At 41.6% G+C, this 23,314-nt stretch overlaps 2 protein-coding genes across 2 annotated transcripts; one reads left to right on the top strand and one right to left on the bottom strand.

Annotated features, from left to right (window-relative positions):
• Nucleotides 1-731: 731 nt before the first annotated feature.
• On the bottom strand, nt 732-8,086 carry LOC136426638 (glutathione hydrolase 1 proenzyme-like). Its single transcript, XM_066415355.1, has 11 exons — nt 7,884-8,086; nt 6,813-7,033; nt 5,307-5,613; nt 4,845-5,005; nt 4,159-4,308; nt 3,733-3,869; nt 3,392-3,579; nt 2,534-2,643; nt 1,915-2,045; nt 1,110-1,232; nt 732-901 (listed from the first exon to the last, which is right to left on the bottom strand). Exons 1-11 carry the CDS (start codon nt 8,084-8,086, stop codon nt 761-763), a joined length of 1,872 nt encoding a protein of 623 aa, XP_066271452.1. The 3' UTR covers nt 732-760.
• Nucleotides 8,087-9,310: 1,224 nt separating this feature from the next.
• Nucleotides 9,311-22,558, top strand: LOC136426635 (glutathione hydrolase 1 proenzyme-like). Its single transcript, XM_066415341.1, has 8 exons — nt 9,311-9,513; nt 18,618-18,775; nt 19,036-19,185; nt 19,462-19,598; nt 20,316-20,509; nt 21,352-21,437; nt 21,715-21,845; nt 22,414-22,558. The coding sequence occupies exons 1-8, from the start codon at nt 9,311-9,313 to the stop codon at nt 22,528-22,530; spliced, it is 1,176 nt and encodes a 391-aa protein (XP_066271438.1). The 3' UTR covers nt 22,531-22,558.
• The last annotated feature ends 756 nt before the right edge of the window (nt 22,559-23,314 follow it).

Genomic DNA, 23,314 nt, shown 5'->3' with positions numbered 1-23,314 from the left:
TTAACCCTTAATTACTGTATCCCATTGCAATATTGCCTCGAAATTACATTTACATTGTCATCCGCTTTTCATGTCTTCAATAACAGTAGATATATGGAGATATTGCAGCAGAGTGGTATATTCAGGTATCTTAGTGTAACAAGCATGAAAATATAGGTGTCATTCGGTACACAGAAGGATACGCTGCCATTGCTTGTGTACGTTAGCAACAACTCGACAATGGGTCTTAAAACTTAATTAAGCCCCCTCTCACTGGACAGAAACTAGTTGGCGACTAAAAATGGCGACGACTTGGCAAGTTTACGACGAGTTTCCCCCAGCACTCACACTGACGCGCGACGCATTTGCAAATGAAGCCTCGCTGAGCAGGATATAGGAAACCGCAGTTTTGCTACAGAATCCAAAACCAATGTAAAATGACTAAAACGCAACAAAAAAGATTAAAAGTGATAAAAGGATGTTCACTTATGTTACTTGGCGCAACATGATTAACATATTATGAAATATAAGCATAACGTTAGAATACTTTTACAGTGACAGAAATTACATAAACGAAGTTACACGAACGATAAACCAGATCCATAGGACACTTTTATGTGTTTTGTATAATGTATGTGTAATGATAAATGTTTATAGATTTATCAGAGCAAAGGTCAATGTCGATTTTGCCCCACCCCTACCCCGATGACTTTCTAGGTATTGCAGCTGAAATTTGTTTTTTCTTTTCTTTAATCTTTTGTCCTGGACACGCTGGTTGTGATCAGAACCCTGTGGCGTAGCCGTCCTTCCTGGAATCGGAGTAAGCGAATATAGAGGACCCCTCCTGTATGACGCCCTGCAGCACGGCTATGGCAGAGGAGTTACGCGTCCTGTGGATCTCCGACAGGCGATCAAACACTTCCTGCAATAAGAAGAATGTGAAAATGATTTCGAACCAGTTCAGTTTAAATGAAATCAACGGACAGTTGATGTGCTCTGCTTTTAATGGAACAACAACCGGGATTCGAACTCAGGACCTCTTTGTCCAGAGGTATGGTCACTAGCCACTAAACTACTGACAACGAGAAGAGAACTTAAGCTTGCAGGAAATACATAATGCGACCACCCACCTTTGGTTGGAATGGTCTGTCTACTTCTGTGACGATCTTATTCGGCAGCAGCGAGTGGTGCAGACGCGGTGACTCAATGGCCGAGGCCAGGCTCGTGCCAAAGCGAAGGTAATGCATCGTCGCCTGTTTAAAAAGAGAATTAGAAGTTCTTAAATCCAATGTGACGACATAAGGCAAAGAAATATGGGAATTATTCTGTTGGGAATGCTCCTTTGGCGGTGGAATTTATTTTCGATTGATTCTCTGAAAATGTTTTAAAATTCCCATGAGACAGAATATGTCTGCTTATTGTAACCGTAGAGAGTTTTGTTGACATTGATTTCTTCTTATCCCACTTGTTTTATTGTTTGTGCCGGCTAATAAATATGGCATTCCTATCGAAAAAAAAACACCGCGTTGTACTGTTCATGGGTTTAAGTTTATTTTGTTACTATAACGGCCGAGAAGGTAGGCATACATTCATTTTCGTGAAAAAAAAATACTATAACATAGCATGATCCGACATTGAATGGTATTACTTCAGTTGCAAATGGCACCATCATCTTCAATGCCTTTGCAATCGACAACCCATCAGATACCGGAGCAACATATTTCATTGAACGATTTAAAAACTTTGACATCTTCCCCTTCTTCTTCTATGTTTTCCTGTTGTCCATCGTTCTCAATGGTAATTAATGCATGTTATACCAGGGAAGTTACGGTCATTCGACAAAGAAGCCATTGTACATCGTTAGGAGGTCCTAATCTAATGCTCCTCGTTGCAAAGGTAAGTTACGACGGAAGAAATTCACGACAGTGGACTTACATATGCTAAGGCCGTCTCCACCCTCAACCCGCCAGCGGCACCCAGCACAAGTCTGACGTCACCGGTACTGTTCAGCACGATGAATGGGGCCATGGACGACATGGGCCGCTTTCCTGGTTCGATGAAGTTCGCTATGTGACGAGAGGGTAGCGAATATCCTGGTTATGTGCTTATAAGCTAATAAAGACAGAATAGTGTGAATATTGTGTGTACAATACGATGTATTCCGAATCACCCTAGGTACCAGCCCTCCCGCGGGTTGGATCGCCCGTAGGCCCGAGGGCGACCTGACCCGCCGGAGGGCTGGGACCTAGGGTGATGCGGAATACACTGTCCTGTATTTTGCTTATGTCATACCCTCCCGAAAAAAGCACACATCAATGCGAAATGCTTTATAAGTTGAGAAAATTCTGTGTCTTCGAACAAAAAGATATAGCAACATTAGTTCCAACGTCCGAATCCGGTATTCGAATTTTCGACAATGGCGCACGCGAAGTGATGATTCTATGTAAGATCGTCTGATATAAGCGGAAGCCCGTATAATGACCCAAAATATCACTGGTCCGGAACACCCGGTATCGAATATATACATTTAAATACATATATATGTTTGGATTACCTGGGCTTGAGGGGATGTAATGGGGAATGCTCATCCCTGGAAAGTTGAAGTCTCTCATCTCGTTGTTGAGGATGATTCCTGTGGACGCTGAGCGGAACTTTGACCCAAAACTGAAACAAAACAAGCGATTGTGTGTTTATTTACATACGGTACTTCCTTCATGTATATCTGCGTCCACTGTTGTGATTATGATGCCTGACCATGGCTACATAACAGGGATCAATCAATCTCGTATAGAGATTTTTTGTCAGTGTTTTTATTTCGCAAAAATTAGGAGAATCTAAGGTCCATTTATTCTCAGCTGACTATACTGTGGACGCAGAACTTGACAAACGTTAGCGTGCTAAGAAACCGGATGTGATTAATGTTGTGGTATATTCAACGTCTGAATCCAAACTATTCGTCTTCTAAGAAGGTTCGGATTCAGCTCCGAGTCGTGACGTCACAGAAAGGAGTCTCCATTAGCTAGTGTGGATAGGATTCATTTCTGTGACGTCACGAACTGTTGCTAATTTTTTTCCACAAAGGAGCACACATTAGACAATTGATTAAAGATTGCATAGATGTTTTCAGAAAATACCAAATTGTACGTATATTACAGGAAAATTCACCGGCATTTAACCCTTGTCCTGCTGACGTTTTGTACGCAATATATTTCGTTAATTTGATTTCTTAATCAGGCCATGTTTCCTTCAGTTGACTTTTTCTGTACTGCGGTGGTATTGTTATTTTCGCATTCGGTGCGTTTCACAGCGGTGTGATGCGTTCACTTGAATAATACCCCCCAACCCGTACATATACGAGACCCACATACAGGCTCTGTATTTATATGTGCGGGTAACGGTAACTACTCCTTACTATCGGTTGAAACTGCTGGATAGTGACACGGCGTCGTTTCCCGGTCCCAGGACGGAGACGTGGGTTGTGCCGCCGTCCTCGGGCACGTAGTACACCGGGTCGTAGTACCGCCAGTCGTGCGTCTCCGTGTCGCTGATCTTCATTCTTAAGGAGTCCGCAAATGACTTGGACGTCATCTTCTTCACCATCTGCATGCCACGGCAAAACCAATGGATGTCTTAGAAGGAGAGTTACGACGACTGAAATGCAGAGAAGTAGCTGCGACTGTATTACGCAGGATGGTTCTAAGACTGCAAAGACTTGGGAAATCGTTGCTAGGACGGCAACAGATATTTTCTCACCTCCTGTACGTTGACGAAGTTAGGATCTCCCAGCTCGGTTCGTCTGGCGAAGGCGAACTTGAAGGTCTCCAGCATCCTGTGGTACGTCAGGACCTGGTTATCGACCCCGTCCACACTGGAGGCGTTCAAACCGTAGCCTGCAACATGGAAGGAAGAACGTTGTTATTTCCAAAATGACTTGTGCGTAAGGTCGTTTTAATTACGTTTATTTACTTTTTTTTAAGGAGAAAATGAAATAGTTTACTAACTTGTTCTACTACTGCTGCGAGTACTAGTGCTATTTCTGCTGCCATTACTACGTTCTAATGCCTCAACTACCACCAATACCAGGATATTGCTGCTGCTGCTACTACTATTACTACTACTTCTACTGCTACTACTTCTACTACTGCTACTGCTGCTGCTACTACAGTAAGTGTTTCTCACCGTCCCAGATGTTGAGAATGAGACTCAACACAGCGCCCCCTCCCGGCGGAGGTGGGGACAGCACGGTCAGTCCACCCTCCAGAGAAATCTTCAGAGGTTCCGATATGTCCACCTGGTAGTCACGGAGGTCCTGCTCTGTGATGATGCCACCTGGTAAACATACAGAATCAGATGTGAGCAGCTTTCTTCCTATGTCATTACAAATGCATAATACTTGGGGGACAATGTTATAACACCACATGCAACGCATGCGACAAACAAGCATACTGAATTAGATGTGAGCAGTTCGTTCCTGTGACCTCTCGAAGGCGTAAAACTTTGTGGCCAAGGTTATGATACCATATGCAACCAAAGTGACAAAGGAAATAGTTTGAAAAGGATCTTATACATAACGTTGGAACCGCAGACTATCAATTGGTTTGTAAGACAAAGGTACGTGAGATTCCCTTCCTATATTCTCTTGGTAAGAAACATCTTTACAAGCTCAAATGTCATGGTCAAATATTCTAACAGCTTGTCACCCTAACGTGTTGATAGACCAATGTAGAAGAACCTGTTGACACTGTCGGTAAGTTGAGTCTTTCAATTTCTGTTAACGACGGAAAAGAGTCTCGGCTTTATCATGCTATCTTTGGGATGACTTAGGTCATCAGATAACTAATATCAATAAGATGCAAGGAAAATACCTGCGTCCTGTATGTCCTTCACTAGATTCTTGGCGATCTCGCCCGTGTAGAAGGCGTCTGCACCTCCATCGGCAACCGCACGGAGCGTCTCTGCAAGCTGAGGCCGCTTCATAGTCATGTTCGCACCCATGACGTTGTTGTTCTCGTCACACAGTACGTCACTACGGGACGAAAGGTGAAGACATGTTAAGTACATGTTTAATCGAAGATATTCTATATTTGCATGTTTGAATAACATGACTTGTATATTATGTTTATGTATGTATGTGACAGGTTCCGTGGTATTTATTTATGTTCCTTATAGTATGATTTTCTGTTTTTCTCATATTGTTTTTGTTCATGTGAAAATGCAATAAAAAAATGAAGAATTAAGAATTAAAAATAAAAACTAAAAAATACTAGAAACAAAACGTCTCAGAAACAGGTAATTAATGAAAGAGGGTGATGCTGCCAATAACTCACCACAGGTGATTCTTTGGATCGTTGATAAATTCGAGGTTCAAATTGATGGCCTTCTCCAATGGTCTAGCGATACAGAATCCCTGCTCCGCCATCCGTATAGCCGGTTGGAACAGGTCTCTCCACGGCAGCTTCCCGTACCTCTGGTGGGCCTCCCACAACCCGCGGACCTGGCCTGGCACGGCCACAGCCAACCCTCCTGTGGAACACAAATGTGTGTGTGTGTGTGTGTGTGTGTGTGTGTGTGTGTGTGTGTGTGTGTGTGCGTGTGTGTGTGTGTGTGTGTGTGTGTGTGCATCGTCATATTTATCTACATTTAAATAAAATATTTGTGTTTAACGTGTGTCAGTCTGTGCGTTTGCTTGTTCTTCCTCATTTTCTGAGAGTATATTCTCAATATCTATCTATCTCACTATCTATCTCACTATCTATCTATCTATCTAGAAATATATCTACCTAATATCTACATCTCTCTCTTATACAAAATATTCTTTAATACGGAAGAACAAGCAAACACACAGACTGATACACGGAAAACACAAAAATCTAATTTCAATATATGGAGATAAATATAACGATGCAAACATACACACATACTTGTGTTCCACAGGAGGGTTGGTAGTTAGTTTTATTTTGTATCTGTTCAACTGCATCTGTCTTGTTTTGTTGTGACCTGTACTTAGCCCAGTGTAGCAAAATGTACGATAAAGGTCTTCATTAATTATCATTTAAACTAAAGGTCTTCATTAATTATCATTTAAACTAAAGGTCTTCATTCATTATCATTGAAACTAAAGGTCTTCATTCATTATCATTGAAACTAAAGGTCTTCATTCATTATTGTTGAAACTAAAGGTCTTCATTCATTATTGTTGAAACTAAAGGTCTTCATTCATTATCATTGAAACTAAATGAGACCCCACATTGATCTTTTGGTGGTGTTTACAACACAGAAATATGGAATTCATCGATTTGATACGAAATGGACCCCTCTTGTAAAAATAGCTGTCCATTCAAATTCGCGAGAACCCCCATTCATAGCCTCGGGGCCCAGAAAGGCGTAGCTTGCTGAGGTTGACCACCACACAAGAACAACACTCCCTAACGTCCGATTTTATCAAAACATATACAGCAAACGTAATTAGTCTGGTATGAAGACCAGAGTAACCTGAGGCAGAAAACTAGTTCTTCAAGAATTGCTGGTGTCGCAGACAATAGAATGCTTCAGGTCACTAGGTCATAACCATTATAAACCACTGATTCGACTACTGCAAATGTAGAAACGTTCGCGGTGGTTTTATGTTCGCGGTTTTAACGGCGACCGTTTCACCGCGAACTTAATACCACCGCGAACATTTTTTCTAAAACTGTAGCAGTATGTGACTATAGCGCTGCGGCAAACTTGAAACCACCGCGAACACTCCCTTTTCGCCCTAGCGCGAAATAAAAACCACGCGAACTAAAATGCATTTGCAGTAATTCGACAGGCAGCTCATTGTCCTGACTTACCGAACTGAGCGCTTGAATTGTTCGTCCCATACATGTCAGTGGAGGCTCCGGAAGGGGCTGTTTCCCGGGCGTTGATGACCTGGGCCGTGCCTGTCTCTTTGTTGTATACTGTCATGATCAAACCCCCACCGAGCCCGGCGCTGTGCCCGTGAATCAGCTCCACACAAGCTAAAGTCGCAATGGCGCTGTCCACAGCCGAACCACCCTTCTTCAAAATGTCCCTGAAAAACAACCTACCGTCAAAACTGTCCAAGACGACCACTCAGGGTACCGATAAAACCTTGTCTATGTCGACAGGTGGTTACTAAAGACAGGATTCTTAATGTCAGCTGTTAAGGTTTAACTGTATTTGTTAAAATTCTGTATTTAAAAAAATCATACGGTCTGTGGTTTTTCTTCTTATATCTACGATTTTAGTCATCAAACATGGAGCATAATGCTACATGAGACATAATACAACAAGGTTTAGAACTCGATATAACATTAAAGGACATTTATTTAATTCATGTGAGTTTTACCTTTATAGAGTGGTATGAAAGTCCCAGATACACTGATCCATATTTACCGTAATTATTTGCAATCGGTTCGCGGTGGTTTTGTGTTCGCGGTTTTCGCTGTTATTACACCGCGAACATTTGTTCGGCCTTCCATCCTCCCCCCTATCCCTGTCCAAGCCCCTGTCCCCCTCAGGACCGTCAGGCAACCTGGTCCCGTCCACCTCCCAATCAAGGTCGGCGGTGGGTTGGGAGCAGTCGGACCATTTTTAGGCCAAGCCTATCTGTCGCGACGACCATGCCACAACCATGTCACAAACAGAACATGACAGCATATGGTTAACTCAAGACCGACGACCAGCTAACAACCACATATGACCTTGCTCATGACTGACTTTATTAGGAGTAATGGTTGAGAAGCTATGGTCGGCTAATTTAGACTAGGGCTTTTTAGTATCATATCAGATCATCTCCTACAAACGAACTTTTCAAGAGTCAATATAAAGCATTATCTCCTGCTGTTTATTGTACAAAAAAGCGCTAGCGTTATAATCACTGTCAACATCAAGTCACGTACCTGCCGATCGCAGAACATTCCAGAGCGTCGGCGGCGACCGCCCCGTGTGTGTGCGGGCCGCCGGTGACGTCCAGCCCGGCCGGCTGGGGACGCGTGCACGGTCGTCTCACCGGGACATCACTGTCAAACCTAAGTTCTTTCCCTAGTAGACGGATTACAGCCGCAATTGTAATAACTTTGAAAAACCGCCGAAAAGCCTCCATGTTTGCGACAACGAAGATAATAGCTAGACGCCGTGCCCTCTGCAGATATGTCATCATCGATAACGTTAGCCTTAGGGCAACTTGGAGGCCAACCGATATTTGCAGATATTGAATGTTCTAAACCGTCAGTGGCGGTGCCCAATGCGCTCCAGAAACCGAGTGTCTGATACCTTGCTTCTACTAAGGCGGCAAACGTTGAGCGACCAAAATCGAATCTCATAGATAGAGAAGTATGTTTGCAATTTTTGTGTGTTTCTTTTGTCTCTGTGTGTGTATGTGTGCGTGTCTGTCTGTCTGTGTGTCTCTATGTATGCTTGTGCGTGTTTGTGTGTGTGTTTGTGTGTTTTGTGCTTGTGTGTGTATATGTGCTTGTGTGCGCTTGTGTATTTGTTTGTGTGTGTGTGTGAGTGTGTATGTGCTTGTGTGTGCGCGTATGTGTGTGTGTATGTGTGCTTGTGTGTGACTGTGTGTGTGCGTGTGCGTGTTTGTGTGTGTATTTGTGTGAGTGTCTGTGTGTTTTGGTTTCTGGGTTAGTGTACTGTACGATGATAACATTGGGCTGTTCCAGAAAGCGGATGCACCCAACGAAAAGGCATAGCATAAATGGTTTCGTCTGCTACTAGTGTGTGATTGATGAGAGAGAAAACATACAGATGTAACCACCACTGTGTACAGTTGTTTTGATGCATTTTGATAGACGTTATCTAGTCGATGCATAGGTACCATAAAATTCTCCGTGACCGGAGGTTTTGTCCATTCTGTCCAAATGAAATTGAAGATGAACAACAATTTATCCTAAGTTGTCCACGATATCTTGATAAACGCTGAAAGCTGTTCAACCTTCTTTCCGCTTGTTCAACAGAATTTGATACATTCCAGCCTATAGATGAATTCAAATACATTCTAGAAGGAGACAACCCTTACTGTGTACAAATAGGTAAATATATCAAAGAATGTTTAGATCTTAGAACTAGTGATGTAAATGACACGTTAAACTCGACATGTTGAAGTATTCATGTACTTGTACTTAGGTTAATCATTTTGTATACCATTGTTTGATGTTTGCATGTATAGTTGTAGAAGACCTTACGAAAGTCACTGTACTTTTGTCGTGTCAATTAAGATTTCCCTATGATCAAATGCTGGCCATATCTAACCTCCGACCGTTAACCCGGATCTGGTAGCAAAGATAGGGATCTGTGTGCTGGCTTACACGTAGACAACATGGGCGCCTTCGTGAAAGTTTTATACGTGGTCGTTGGAGTTGAACTGGGGTTCTTCGTCTTCCTTGCACTGCTTGACCAACAACGAGATCAGGTGGGGCTGGATGGCAACGGAGCCGATCAGGTGGACGTCGATGTCCCAGACGAGCTCTTTGAACATGGCGCGGTAGCTTCAGACGCGGCGAGATGTTCAGAGATCGGCAGGTACAAAACGTTACAGCTATAGGTGGGGTTGTGGTAGAAAGAGACCGCTTCATGGCTTGGTCTGTGATAAAGTACCGTGATTTGTTTTTTTCAGAACGCATAAAATTAACCTCAGTAGTCTAAAGGTTGGAAATAGGCATAAGGTAATTAATACAGCACTAATACAGTCATAAATGAGCATCAATAATATTTTCCGAGATCCTCTACTGGAACAGGAGTACATGTTCCCATGTTGTCTTCTTCTACCAGTTTTTTTACCCAAGACCCTTCCAGAAGATGCCACAGTTTCACTTGCCAAAGTGAAGTGACAGGTTTCGCAGACAGGTTTCTCATTTCTAAGCTTTCAAACTTTAGTTTCCCCCAACGTTTCAGGTCTGCACCTCAAGCTATTTCTCTAAGATAGGTGCACACACGCAATTCAGTGAAATCCAGACATTATTGTACAGACTTGTACAATGATCCATTTCTGCTTACGATACAGTGGGTTGGGAGGGATGGGGCCATTTTCACACTAAAAAGAACAATATCTAAAACAAAATCATCTCTTGAGAGCAATTAAGAGCAAATGTCTGTAAGGATCAAACAATGGTGGCAGGGGTCAAAAAATCGATTCGGCTCATATTTTGCACAGTGATAGTACTTGGCCCACTGTCCCTCAAAATAGCTTTCTTTTTGCTCAACACCGATTGTTGCCATGGCAACGGGCCAAACAAGTTTTGGGGCCATTTTCCCTGATTTGGGCATGTCAAAAACATGAAAATTGGCTCATTTTAGGACATGATTACGAGCAGATGCTTGAATCTAACGGGAAAACAAAAACTGGGCTATCAAGAGCAACTACCCAGCTTTACTAGAATAGCTTGGAAGTTTTCAAAAATCCAAGTTGAAGTGCTTGGGCAACCTCAAAACAATACAGTGTTTGTAGCTTGTGAAAAAAGGTAATTTTGTCCCAACTTTGAAACGCTGTAAGTCCAAAAGTGGTGTTTTTTTTTGCTTGAAATTTACATCATATATACATCCAAGTAATAGCTATCATGAACTAGTTTTCAAATTTTGGCTTCTTTTTTGGTTGTCACGTAACTGTCCTCAAAAAAAGGTCATTTTTTTATGTTTGACGAAAAATATGATGTTGGGCCATATTCAAAGCCCAATATATGGGAAAGTAAAAAAGTGATCTAATTTAAATTCATGTCAAAGGTAACCCTATGTATGTTCTATCAAATGAGTGGTTGCAAAGGTTGGTGTTTTGTTTCGTTGCTGTGTACTTGTCCCTAAAAGTAGGCCATATTTTCGACAAATGCGGAAATCAACATTTTTGGCTAACTTTGAAGCCCGGAAGATTTCAAAGTAGGATGTTTTTTCAATTCAAACTTTTATCAGATGTACCCCTGTGTATTGTCTATGAAATGAATGCCTGCAAAGGTTGGTGTCTTGTTTCGTTGCCGTGGACTTGTCCCTGAAAGTAGGCCATGTTTTCGACATATGCGGAAATCAACATTTTTGGCTTACTTTGAAGCCCTGAAGATGTCAAAGTAGGATGTTTTTTCAATTCAATCTTTTAGCAGATGTACCCCTGTGTATTGTCTATGAAATGAATGCCTGCAAAGGTTGGTGTCTTGTTTCGTTGCCGTGGACTTGTCCCTAAAAGTAGGCCATATTTTCGACAAATGCGGAAATCAACATTTTTGGCTAACTTTGAAGCCCGGAAGATGTCAAAGTAGGATGTTTTTTCAATTCAATCTTTTATCAGATGTACCCCTGTGTATTGTCTATCAAATGAATAGTTTTAAAGGTTGGTGTCTTGTTTCGTTGCCGTGGACTTGTCCCTAAAAGTAGGCCATATTTTCGGCAAATGCGGAAATCAACATTTTTGGCTAACTTTGAAGCCCGGAAGATGTCAAAGTAGGATGTTTTTTCAATTCAATCTTTTAGCAGATGTACCCCTGTGTATTGTCTATGAAATGAATGCCTGCAAAGGTTGGTGTCTTGTTTCGTTGCCGTGGACTTGTCCCTAAAAGTAGGCCATATTTTCGACAAATGCGGAAATCAACATTTTTGGCTAACTTTGAAGCCCGGAAGATGTCAAAGTAGGATGTTTTTTTCAATTCAATCTTTTATCAGATGTACCCCCCGTGTATTGTCTATGAAATAAATGCCTGCAAAGGTTAGTGTCTTGTTTCGTTGCTGTGTACTTGTCCCTAAAAGTAGGTAATATTTTTCGACATATGTAGAAATTAACATGCAGTAATTTCTAAACCCAAGTTCTTAAAGAAGTAATACTATATATGTATTGTCTTTCAAAAATACTTCTGAGTATTACCTAAGGGTTTTGCTGATTTCACCCCCATACCTACTAGAGTATAGCGGATCTCCCCGTATTATCGTGCCCTAGTAGTAGTAGTAGTAGTAGTATCCAGTATTTTGATTATACTGCTGCCGGGGTCCCAGACACAGGGGTGGGCAGCAGTCGGCTAGGCTGAGAAAAAGACTGTTCCAGGTTCAGGAGTTTCTGACGGGTCAGCAAATATCAAGTTATTTCTCAAGACGCGCACCTAAACGTCGTCAAACTCCAGAAGACGCCTAGGATGACGAACAAGACTCTAGATCTGCTGCGATAGAATCTGCTAACAGTAACTTACAGGCGCACATTATGAATGAAGTCCAGCTATGCCACCCAGTTATATACAACACATACAAGTTTTGTGACTTAGCAATGAGGAAGGAATTGTATGAGCTTAGCATCGCACTTCTGAGGTCCATTTGTGAACATTTTGATGTGGATGTATCCGCAATATCTGATCGTCGACGTAAATCGGCATTTGTGGCGAAAATTCAAGAATACGTGCGTTCCTGTCCTTGTTTCGAATAGCCATTATAAGTAGAAGTAACAGAGCAACAGTTACTGTTATGTTGTAAACTACTCGGAAGCAGACTTAAGCTGTATGCGCATAGGGACAATGAGCACATTTTGTAAATGGTTATGATTTATAGCTAGGGATAAAAGTAAGATATTTAATACTGATGTGGTTTACAGATATGCAACAGACTGTGCATAGACTGTACGTTAGGTGTACTCTCACAGGCTTCTGACACTATAGGGCAGGTACCGTTGGAACAAGGTCAATGCACTACAACAACAACTGCAAATGCGCAACTTACAAATAAATCAAAGATTGTTGTAGCACCACTTCCACTGCTACTGTCTTTGTAATATCAATTTGCAACAAAAGCATGCTACTGCATTAAAAGATATGGACATTGTTTCTACAAGAAATATATATATATATATATATATATATATATATGTACATATATATGTTTGATTTTGCTCCCTTTGAATCGCTTATTTCCGAAATATGACCTAAATGCACCTTCAGTTTCAAGTACACTGCAACGAGACAAGACACCAACCTTTAAAACTATTCATTTGATAGACAATACACAGGGGTACTTCTGTTGATGGAATTAAAAATGTATCCTACTTTGACATTTTCAAAGCCTGAAACATTATAAGCCAAAAATGTTGATTTCCGCATATGTCGAAAATATGGCCTACTTTTAGGGACAAGTCCACGGCAACGAAACAAGACACCAACCTTTGCAGGCATTCATTTCATAGACAATACACAGGGGTACATCTGATAAAAGATTGAATTGAAAAAACATCCTACTTTGACATCTTCAGGGCTTCAAAGTAAGCCAAAAATGTTGATTTCCGCATATGTCGAAAACATGGCCTACTTTTAGGGACAAGTCCACGGCAACGAAACAAGACACCAACCTTTGCAGGCATTTATTTCATAGACAATACACGGGGGGTACATCTGATAAAAGATTGAATTGAAAAAAACATCCTACTTTGACATCTTCCGGGCTTCAAAGTTAGCCAAAAATGTTGATTTCCGCATTTGTCGAAAACATGGCCTACTTTTAGGGACAAGTACACAGCAACGAAACAAAACACCAACCTTTGCAACCACTCATTTGATAGAACACGCATAGGGTTACCTTTGACATGAATTTAAATTAGATCACTTTTTTACTTTCCCATATATTGGGCTTTAAATATGGCCCAACATCATATTTTTCGTCAAACATAAAAAATGACCTTCTTCTGAGGACAGTTACGTGACAACCAAAAAAGAAGCCAAAATTTGAAAACTAGTTCATGATAGCTATTACTTGGATGTATATATGATGTAAATTTCAAGCAAAAAAAAACACCACTTTTGGACTTACAGCGTTTCAAAGTTGGGACAAATTACCTTTTTTCACAAGCTACAAACACTGTTATTGTTTTGAGGTTGCCCAAGCACTTCAACTTGGATTTCTGAAAAAATTTCCAAGCTATTCTAGTAAAGCTGGGTAGTTGCTCTTGATAGCCCAGTTTTTGTTTTCCCGTTAAATTCAAGCATCTGCTCGTAATCATGTCCTAAAATGAGCCAATTTTCATGTTTTTGACATGCCCAAATCAGGGAAAATGGCCCCAAAACTTGTTTGGCCCGTTGCCATGGCAACAATCGGTGTTGAGCAAAAAGAAAGCTATTTTGAGGGACAGTGGGCCAAGTACTATCATTGTGCAAAATATGAGCCGAATCGATTTTTTGACCCCTGCCACCATTGTTTGATCCTTACAGACATTTGCTCTTAAGCCACAAGTCATAAAAACCAACTTATATGTTTTTGAGTTATCCTTCTTTGAACTGTCCAACAAAAACATAAACAGGATCTACCTATCGACCAGTTTGGTGTGTTACTCATCCAATGTGCAATGCAATATAATGATAGCAGGGGGCTCTAACCTGAAACGGAATGCCTTTATTTTCTTTATAGTTTGCCTGCTTTCTCGACTTATTTCCTTCGATATCCCCGAACCAAGGAATCAAACAAGTAATCGGGGATTTGTTGTTTGTATTGCATACCCGGTAAACTGCCTCATGGCGTAACACGCCAGATTTTCAATAAACAGTACAAGCTGCATATCCGGGCAAATTTGCAGCCAAGTTTCTTGACACTCACTCCGTCTAGCTTGCTGTCTAGAACCTAGTTTCCAAGTTTACTTAACCCTAGTATTCAGACGTGTGTGTGTGTGGGGGGGGGGGGCTTTTGAGGCCCGCACCAACTTTCATGTCGCATAATTCCTTAACGGCTCATGCTAGAGCCGCCAAACTTCCTGACATTTACTGAAACTAGAGTTAAGTATTTGTGCCACATATACTTCAGGTTTGCTATAATGTTAGTTTAGCGATTACTGGGTCTTTTTTATAAATATGAATTGGTATTGAATTTTTCTTTTTATTTGAGTTGAATGTGTGATAGTTGTGTAAAAGGTAAAGGTAAAGGTACCATAGCCCTTTTGGGGCCGTTGGAGCAGTGGGTTTTTACCCACCGTGTCTAGGGCACGGTATTGGAAGGCGGAGCCCATCCCTCTCCTTCCACCGCCTTTTACCTCCCCAACCGAAGTCAGGTACCCATTTCTACACCTGGGTGGAGTGAGGAAAGTCGTGTAAAGTGCCTTTCCCAAGTGCACAACATCGAGACGCATGTCCAGACATGTCTGGGGGAAAGCCGGGATTGAACCCGAGTCTCCTTGTTTGACAGTCCAATGTTCTAACCACTACGCCACGGGATGCCACAGTTGTGTGCCGATTTGTTAAAAAAAGAGAGAACGTTAGCGACCCCAAAAAACACCCCTCCAAATTATAGGCTGGCAGATCTACACTCAGGGCACAAGTCACTTACTCCGGTGTTCTGTTAGGTCGCTGTCTTTGTTGCTGTTACGCCTGAGTGTATAACTATGTCAGGCCCACCAAGGAGGTTATTTGTGTCAAGCTACACGTGGTATGGTGGGGTCGGGGTGGCGTTGGGTGAACCATAACAAATCATCCGCGCGCCACGGAGTCTGGCGGCCCCCACGCAAGCCGACGACAAAATGACGTCACAAATACAAAATGGCGATCAGTTTCGTCACAATTTAAGATGGTGGCCAACACACAACCCGACGGATCCTACATAGGTTTCGCTACGTAAACCTGTAATTCAGTTAGCGACGGTTTCACATGGCGGATCCAACATTGTTGATAGCCAGAAGATATATAACGTCATGTTATTACAGTACATGTGCATAGAATCTCTTTGAATTATCTACAAACATTTGTGTTAGCATTGTTTTAAAATTGTACCTGGGGGCATTATAGGTGATCCACTCGATTATTAAAAAAGTTTTTTTAAAAAATTTGGTGACCTATTACCCGTATAGGACTTTCAAAAAGGTTGGACGGCATAGTTACCTCGTGTATCCTCTTAACAACATGAAACACCTTTGTATGACTTTCTATTTTAGGGATGTTCTGAAAGATGGAGGTTCGGCTGTAGATGCCGCCGTGGCGTCGAGTTTTTGTCTAGGGTTATTCTCGCTTCACAGCTCTGGGCTCGGTGGTGGAGGTTTGCTGCTAATCTACAACAATGAGACGCGCACATCAGAAGTCATCGACGCGCGCGAAACGTTCCCGTCTTCGGCCCGGAAAGATAAGGGTGCAAGGAACCGCCGGCAAAGGGCGACTAAGGGTACCTTCCTAAAAATACCTTTTCTATGAATGAATAAAGACCTTTATCGCATATTTCTGTCACACTAGGCTTAGTACTGGTCACAACAAAACATGTTGAAAGTCAATAGATACAAAATAAACTAACGAAGATTAAATGATGAATTATTCAAAAAAAATATATAATGTCATTAGATAAATTCCAGTTAGTTCCCTTAGGCCACACCAACTTGATTTTATGGATGACATCCTCTGGAGACCCCAAAACTAATGCGCGCGGGCGAAAAAAAGAAAAATCCTGCAAAAAAATGCTGCTAAACCACAGGGCTACTAGTACAAAGCTGGCATTGCGAATTGAACCACAGAACACAGTTTATTTGTAGAAGATACATGTAGGTACTCTCTCTATAAATAGAGACAAAAATACCATGACAAAGTAGAAAGCCCGACAAAAACGCCTAAAAACACGCCAAAAACCTGCCGGACCCACTCCTCTGCTTGGAGAGTACATGTAGGTTGTCTTGTTCATCATAGCAGACTATTAGAAGGTATTTGGCTCCAAGGACTGTGGATGATATATGACTGTGATGAGAATACTCATATACACCCATAAGGGCAGTTTCAACATACATGGCATTGAACTCCATATTAAGCATTCCATGGTTTACGCTCACAAATCCCTCTGCCAATCCCTCAATTCCTCTCCCATGTCTCTCATTGTTGCAAAAGTCGGCAAGTTCCGAAGTTCTGTGTAGCCTTGGAGGAGGTGATTTTTTTAAATTTTTTTTTACAACAGGCGAAAATCAATGCGCGCGCGGATGTCATCCATAAGATTAAGTTGGTGCGGCCTTATGGTACTGCAAAAGACGTGGATGAGCGTGAAACTTCCCCATCTGCATCCTCGGCTGAGAAACCACAACTAGCGACTGTTAAATTTTTTGTTTTTCGATACTGACCTCCTAATTTCTTTTTGTTGTATACTCAGCTGTGTTTTTGAAAGGATCATTATATGTTCACTCAATACGAATTGCACTGTTCTATCTGCAGAAGGTTGTTTTGACATGCTATTCGACTCACACATCAGGTGGAGAAACAGTACTCGTCCCAGGTGTATTCCGCGGACTTCAGGCGGCTCATCAGAGGCACGGGAAGTTACCGTGGAAAAAATTGTTTGAACCTGTCACTAAATTAGCCACGGAGGGGTTCACAGTACATTCCGCCCTCGCAGGCGCCATAGTAAAGGAGGAGGATTATATCACCAGGCAAGTTTTGGTACCACTTAAAAGTGTTACAGCTAAAAGAGCAGAGAGTGCAGACGCCTCGACGTCCTGTGTCCAATGTTAAAGGTGCCCTAAGCGATTTCAGGGGGTAAAACTTGAAATATTCCGGGGAAAACAGTTCTGTTTGGTGAAGTTGAAATTGACATTTACTTCCCCATATTAGCACATCTGCATCATTATTTCATACGTTGGGCGTTTGAAAATAGCACAGAAGCAAGCCACAAAAGGAGTATTTTATTTATTGGGTCCCCCAAAAAATCAGCCCAGAATCCAGCCGTAACCGTTTTCTGTCGACAATTTTCGGTAACTTCTGGCCGCGTGACGTGACAATGCCCAAGCACCTTGAGCCATGACCACGTGATTATTTCTTCGGATGCGTTCGGGACTTATCGGTCAGAATCGTGAATGTTCGGAAGATTTGAAATGATGGCTGGCCTCCATGCATGGCAAGTGCTCAGATTTTCAATGAGTTCCCACCACACAACAACATCACATTTTTGCTCCATGATGGTCGATATGTAATGGTATAGTGTAATCTATACTTACTATGGATAGAAATCAGAAAAAAATGATTTTGAATATATGGCTTTTGAGCGCCCTAATATTGCTTAGGTTGCCTTTAACACCACCTGAAAGTCTACCTGTATGTTGCGTGTTAAATGCCTTTTACAATCTGCATTAATCCCTTAGCACCGTCAGTGGAAACACGTTAAGTGAACAAGACAATTTCAGTTAACACAGTTGCACCAACAAATTCTAACGTTGGAAATCAAAGCAGACAAAGGGCAAAGATTAGATGATCAATAAGTTTTATTAATCACGACTAGACTAGATTGATTGAATGTATGTATGTGTGTGTGTATGTATGTGTGTGTGTGTGTATGTGTATGTGTGTGTGTGTGTGTGTGTGATTGGATGTACATGTGTATGGCTGTGCGCGTGTGTGTGTGTTTATATGTATGCATGTGTGTATGTATGTGTGTTTGTGCGTGCGTGCATGTATGTTAGTTTGTTTGCATGTGTGTTTGTGTGTATGTATGTCTGTATGTGTATGTAGGTGTGTTTTTGTGTGTGTTTGTATGTGCGCTTGTTTGTATGTGTGTGTGTGTGCATGTGTGTGTGTGTGTGTGTGTGTGTGTCTGTGTGTGTGTGTGTGCGTGTGTGTGTGTCTGTGTGTGTGTGTGTGTGTGTCTGTGTGTGTGTGTGTGTGTGTGTGTGTGTGTCTGTGTGCGTGTAAAGGGGCTTAATTATGACATATCTGATTACTTTGTTTCATCAGCTCTTTCCGTGACGGCAACAAGAAACCCCTGACGGAGAACACGATTATAAAGCGGCCGCAGCTTGCAGAAACGCTCCGTGCGGTTGCTGATGGAGGTGCAGACGCCTTCTACACGGGGGAGATCGCCGAAAATCTGGTGAAGGACATACAGGACGCTGGTAAGTTTAATGTGCGCTCATGCTGTTCATAGTGTATAAAGAAAAATACTTCGTTTTATTTTGTGCTATCTTTTTACCACGGGTTGTTGTTTGCTGAAAGTATGTTGTATTTGTTTGCTGAAAGTAGACGTTATTATACAGTATGTTAATGGACAGTATGTTGTTTGCTGACAGTATGTTGATAGACAATATGTTGTTTGCTAAAAATGTTGGAGACTTTCAGACACAGCTAAAACATACAAGTGTTCATTACATTACAGGCGGCAGCATGACTGAGGAAGATCTGGCAATCTACCGGGTAAAAGTTACCCGCCCCCTCAACATTTCACTTCCGGGTGGGCTGTTCTTGCTGACATCACCAGCACCCTCAGGAGGACCCATCTTGAGCCTCACTCTCAACATCTTGGAAGGTAAGATAGGAACTAGTAGACTTTGCAAGTTATTGCAAGGAATCCGTAAGCAGTAAGCGCCTGCGAACGATAAATACATCCAACCTTAGTTACCTTATACATTGTCCTTGTTTGCGATTATGTTTAATAAGGGAAACAACCAACAACGTACCTGTGAAACAAATACAACTTTTGACAAAATATTCAACCACACACAACGACAGTTTGCTACTTTTTGGGAGCTTCGATATGTTCTCCAACTCATCACATTATCGGCCGAGCAAATCTCACTTTCAGGATATGCACTGAATGCTGCGGCCATAGATGGTGTCGATAACAAGGCCCTAACGTACCACAGGATCGTAGAAGCATTTAAAGTTGCCAGTGACCAGGGAAACTTACTAGGAGACCAGACGTTCCTAAACAGCGAACAGGTAATAGAGTCCTACTGTCGTAAATATATACATGGTTCAACAAATATGACTTTAGTTTGATATAGTATTATGTCCGGGTAAATATTGCGATCTGACAGAACCGCTGATTCTACCAGTAAAGTTCTGATGGGGATGTAAGGAATGTGTAGGGGTGGTCTTCCATGTATGAATTCTCCAGTAAATCCGTTGATTCAAAGTAACATGATTTAAAAAAAATGCTGACAGCTGCGTGGCTCATTAAATTCCGTTAGATTGATTTTCAATTGGACCCAGACTACAAAAACAGTTACTGTAACATCATCAGTATAACAAGGAAAATAAATTGGTGTCCAAATTGAAACATAAGTAACAGAGGATTGTCGACACTTAAGTGACACAAGTAAACGAAATTATACTTAAACAAAAAACATGTGTTACATGAAAGCATCAAAATCGTTATCCGTCACTCATATCCATAACCGGTCAAGGTCTGCTACACTAGACAGGTCAGAGGTCATTACACTATATGTACAGTTTGCAATCGAAGCAATTTGTCTTTTAAGGGGATTCACAATCTCTACACATGTATTTTTCGACTGAAATTAAGAACGAAAGAGCAATATGGAGTTGATAAATAATACTGTCTGAAGAATACGTTGTGTATGACACACGGATGCAATTTCATTAGTTGATAAACTATCAACTGAATTGAGACTGTTTCTTTGCCGTATTTTTTAGATCACAGCGAGAATGACATCGAAACCTTTCGCCGCCTCACTTCGCAGCGAGATGGACACTTCGCGTGCGACCCGGTCGGCTAAACGCGGTTCTGTTTTCGCCACTACCGACCACAGGGGGACTCACGTTTCCGTGTTGGGGCCAAACAACGATGCGGTATCCATCACTACTGGCACTAGTTCTACAGGACGGCAGTACGTCCTTATAGCATCATTTTGATATGTTTGATGAAGTGCGTTGGCTTTAGCTTAGAAAGAATGAAGATAGCATCATTTTGATATGTTTGATAAAGTGCTTTGGCGTAAGCTTAGAAAGAATGACGATAGCATCATTTTGATATGTTTGATAAAGTGCTTTGGCGTAAGCTTAGAAAGAATGACGATAGCATCATTTTGATATGTTTGATAAAGTGCTTTGGCGTAAGCTTAGAAAGAATGACGATAGCATCATTTTGATATGCTTGATAAAGTGCATTGGCTTAAGCTTAGAAAGAATGACGATAGCATCATTTTGATATGTTTGATGAAGTGCATTGGCTTTAGCTTAGAAAGAATGACGATAGCATCATTTTGATATGTTTGATGAAGTGTTGGCTTTAGCTTAGAAAGAATGACGATAGCATCATTTTGATATGTTTGATGAAGTGCATTGGCTTTAGCTTAGAAAGAATGACGATAGCATCATTTTGATATGTTTGATGAAGTGTTGGCTTTAGCTTAGAAAGAATGACGATAGCATCATTTTGATATGTTTGATAAAGTGCTTTGGCGTAAGCTTAGAAAGAATGACGATAGCATCATTTTGATATGTTTGATAAAGTGCATTGACTTATAGTAAGCTTACAATAGAAAGAATGACGAACTAAAGCGATTGGCCGATCTTTGCTGCACCTGCGCAGTTGGTCGTTCAAGTTTCCTAGAAAATTGAGGCACTATGCATACCTTTCAGAAGTTTGTCCAATCGCAGCATCCTCATAGTATTGTTAACATGAGACTTAAATGAAATTGTAATAACGTTGATACTGCTTCGGTATCAGATGCCTCTCTACTTCCACTGGCATCGTCCTGAACAGCCACACTTCGCCGCGTAAACAGCGAACCCGAAGAGGTCGCCCTAATCCAGGTATTTGAAGATGGAAAAAAATGCATTTCGTTTGTATGTGCTTAAGTCACCAATGGTCTTGAAATGATTTGGTCTATATTCCAAAGAGAATACGCAATACCATTTAATATTTCTTGTATTTCGGCACTAACAACAGGGGCATAACATTCATAAATATACTACGTAATGATTTACAATCTACAGCGAACTACTTCAAGGTTTTTACACTTGAAGAAGGAATAAAAAAGGTCGGCTACAACTTTCTTTTATAAACGTTTAAGCTCTTCTGTATCAACAGCAAACATCGGGCGACCAGAGGAGCGCCCAAGGACAGCCATGAGCCCCACGATTATTGTGGACAGTCATGGTGACGTCAAACTAGTGATTGGGGCGTCTGGAGGACAACAGCTGATCCCAACACTGGCAGAGGTAGCTTCTATAATCACTGAAATGTTTACAGTAGAGTGCTTGTAGTTGACGTTATGCCTGAGCTTTGTCCTTAGGCTAGATTGTTAGCCTCGCAACCAGGAGGTCAGGTTCCATCCCCATGGGTCAGCCATACCAAAAACTTTTTAAAAAATGGTACATTCTGCTTGCTCTGCTTAGCACTAGGAACAAGGTAAAAAGTATAGAAGCTGCGCACACTCCACTACCAGTGGACTACCCCCTGCTGTAGTACCTATGGGTGGCCCAGGGCTAGACGGAGGCGGTCGCGGTCTTATACACCGTATGACATGATGGGAAGGGCTTTAGCTAACTAGATGACGTCACAGCCATGAAGCTGTTTGGTTGGTTGGCTGCACCCGGAAGAGTCATATATGTAATGATTACATATAACATATAAACACATGTATGTCTTTCATATATACAAAAATATTTCACTTTTTCGCGGGAACTCCGGCGTGACAATCATTGCTTACGGCATACCCACGTAACCTTAGATTTCGTTGTGTGAACGTGATTTTACACTAATGGCATCAATATGTATATACTACAGACCATCGTCCGATATCTATGGCTTGGTATGAATCTCACATCCGCCATAGAGAAACCGCGACTTCTGCCAGCAGATGATGGAATCAGTTTTAAAAACCAGAAATATCGTCCGTTTTAACCAGAGGTTAGTGTATTTCATACACATAAATGGCCTATAAACGTGAATTGGACAATCATATTTAATCCACTAGCGCCATTGTCAGTCCGTTGCAGTGTCGACACATATTTCAATGTGCAGGTATCCCCATGGTAGGCATACATTATTGGACTCGCCTATTTTTGACCAGTTATCCTGAAGATTGCTAGAAAATTCAGTCCAATCTGTTAGTGTTTGGCAAAAACTCCACCATCATATGATAAACCAAATACAGATGAATTTTAATGACAGGAAATGAACCTTTGTCGGTTTGAATTCGCTATATCACATATTGTGCAAATACCTTGCCAGTTGTTATTACAAAACGTATTGATCTTGAATATTGAAAGAGACGTATTTTGCCTGACCAATTAGCAAACTATTAGTTAAAAGCTAATTGTCAATGGTATACAAAACCACTTTGTCATACCGACACTTAATCTATCCCTGTTTGCCTTTTCCCAGTCCCAGTACACAAAAGAGGGCCCACTGCCGAAGGCCACCGTACCGGCCGCTGCACCAGAGGACCCCTGCAGTACATCTCCTGGGACTGCCGGGCCTGAGATGTGCACAACGCTGCATCTTCTGTCACTTATGATATGTTCAATGTTGTCTACACTGTAGACCCTAACATACTTGAAAAGCAACAAGCAACGTGTGTAAAGGCTCTTAGTACACAACCAATGCTGATGCCAATTATTTCTTCTCTGTCTATATATATATAATATAGGAAGGTATATACCTTCGTAAGGGCATTACTGACAGC

The sequence above is a fragment of the Branchiostoma lanceolatum genome, chromosome 1 (assembly GCF_035083965.1).
Source record: "Branchiostoma lanceolatum isolate klBraLanc5 chromosome 1, klBraLanc5.hap2, whole genome shotgun sequence".
Classification (NCBI taxonomy): Eukaryota; Metazoa; Chordata; class Leptocardii; order Amphioxiformes; family Branchiostomatidae; genus Branchiostoma; species Branchiostoma lanceolatum.
The sequence above is the reverse complement of the archived record's forward strand: the minus strand, read 5'-3'. Positions and strand labels throughout refer to the sequence as shown.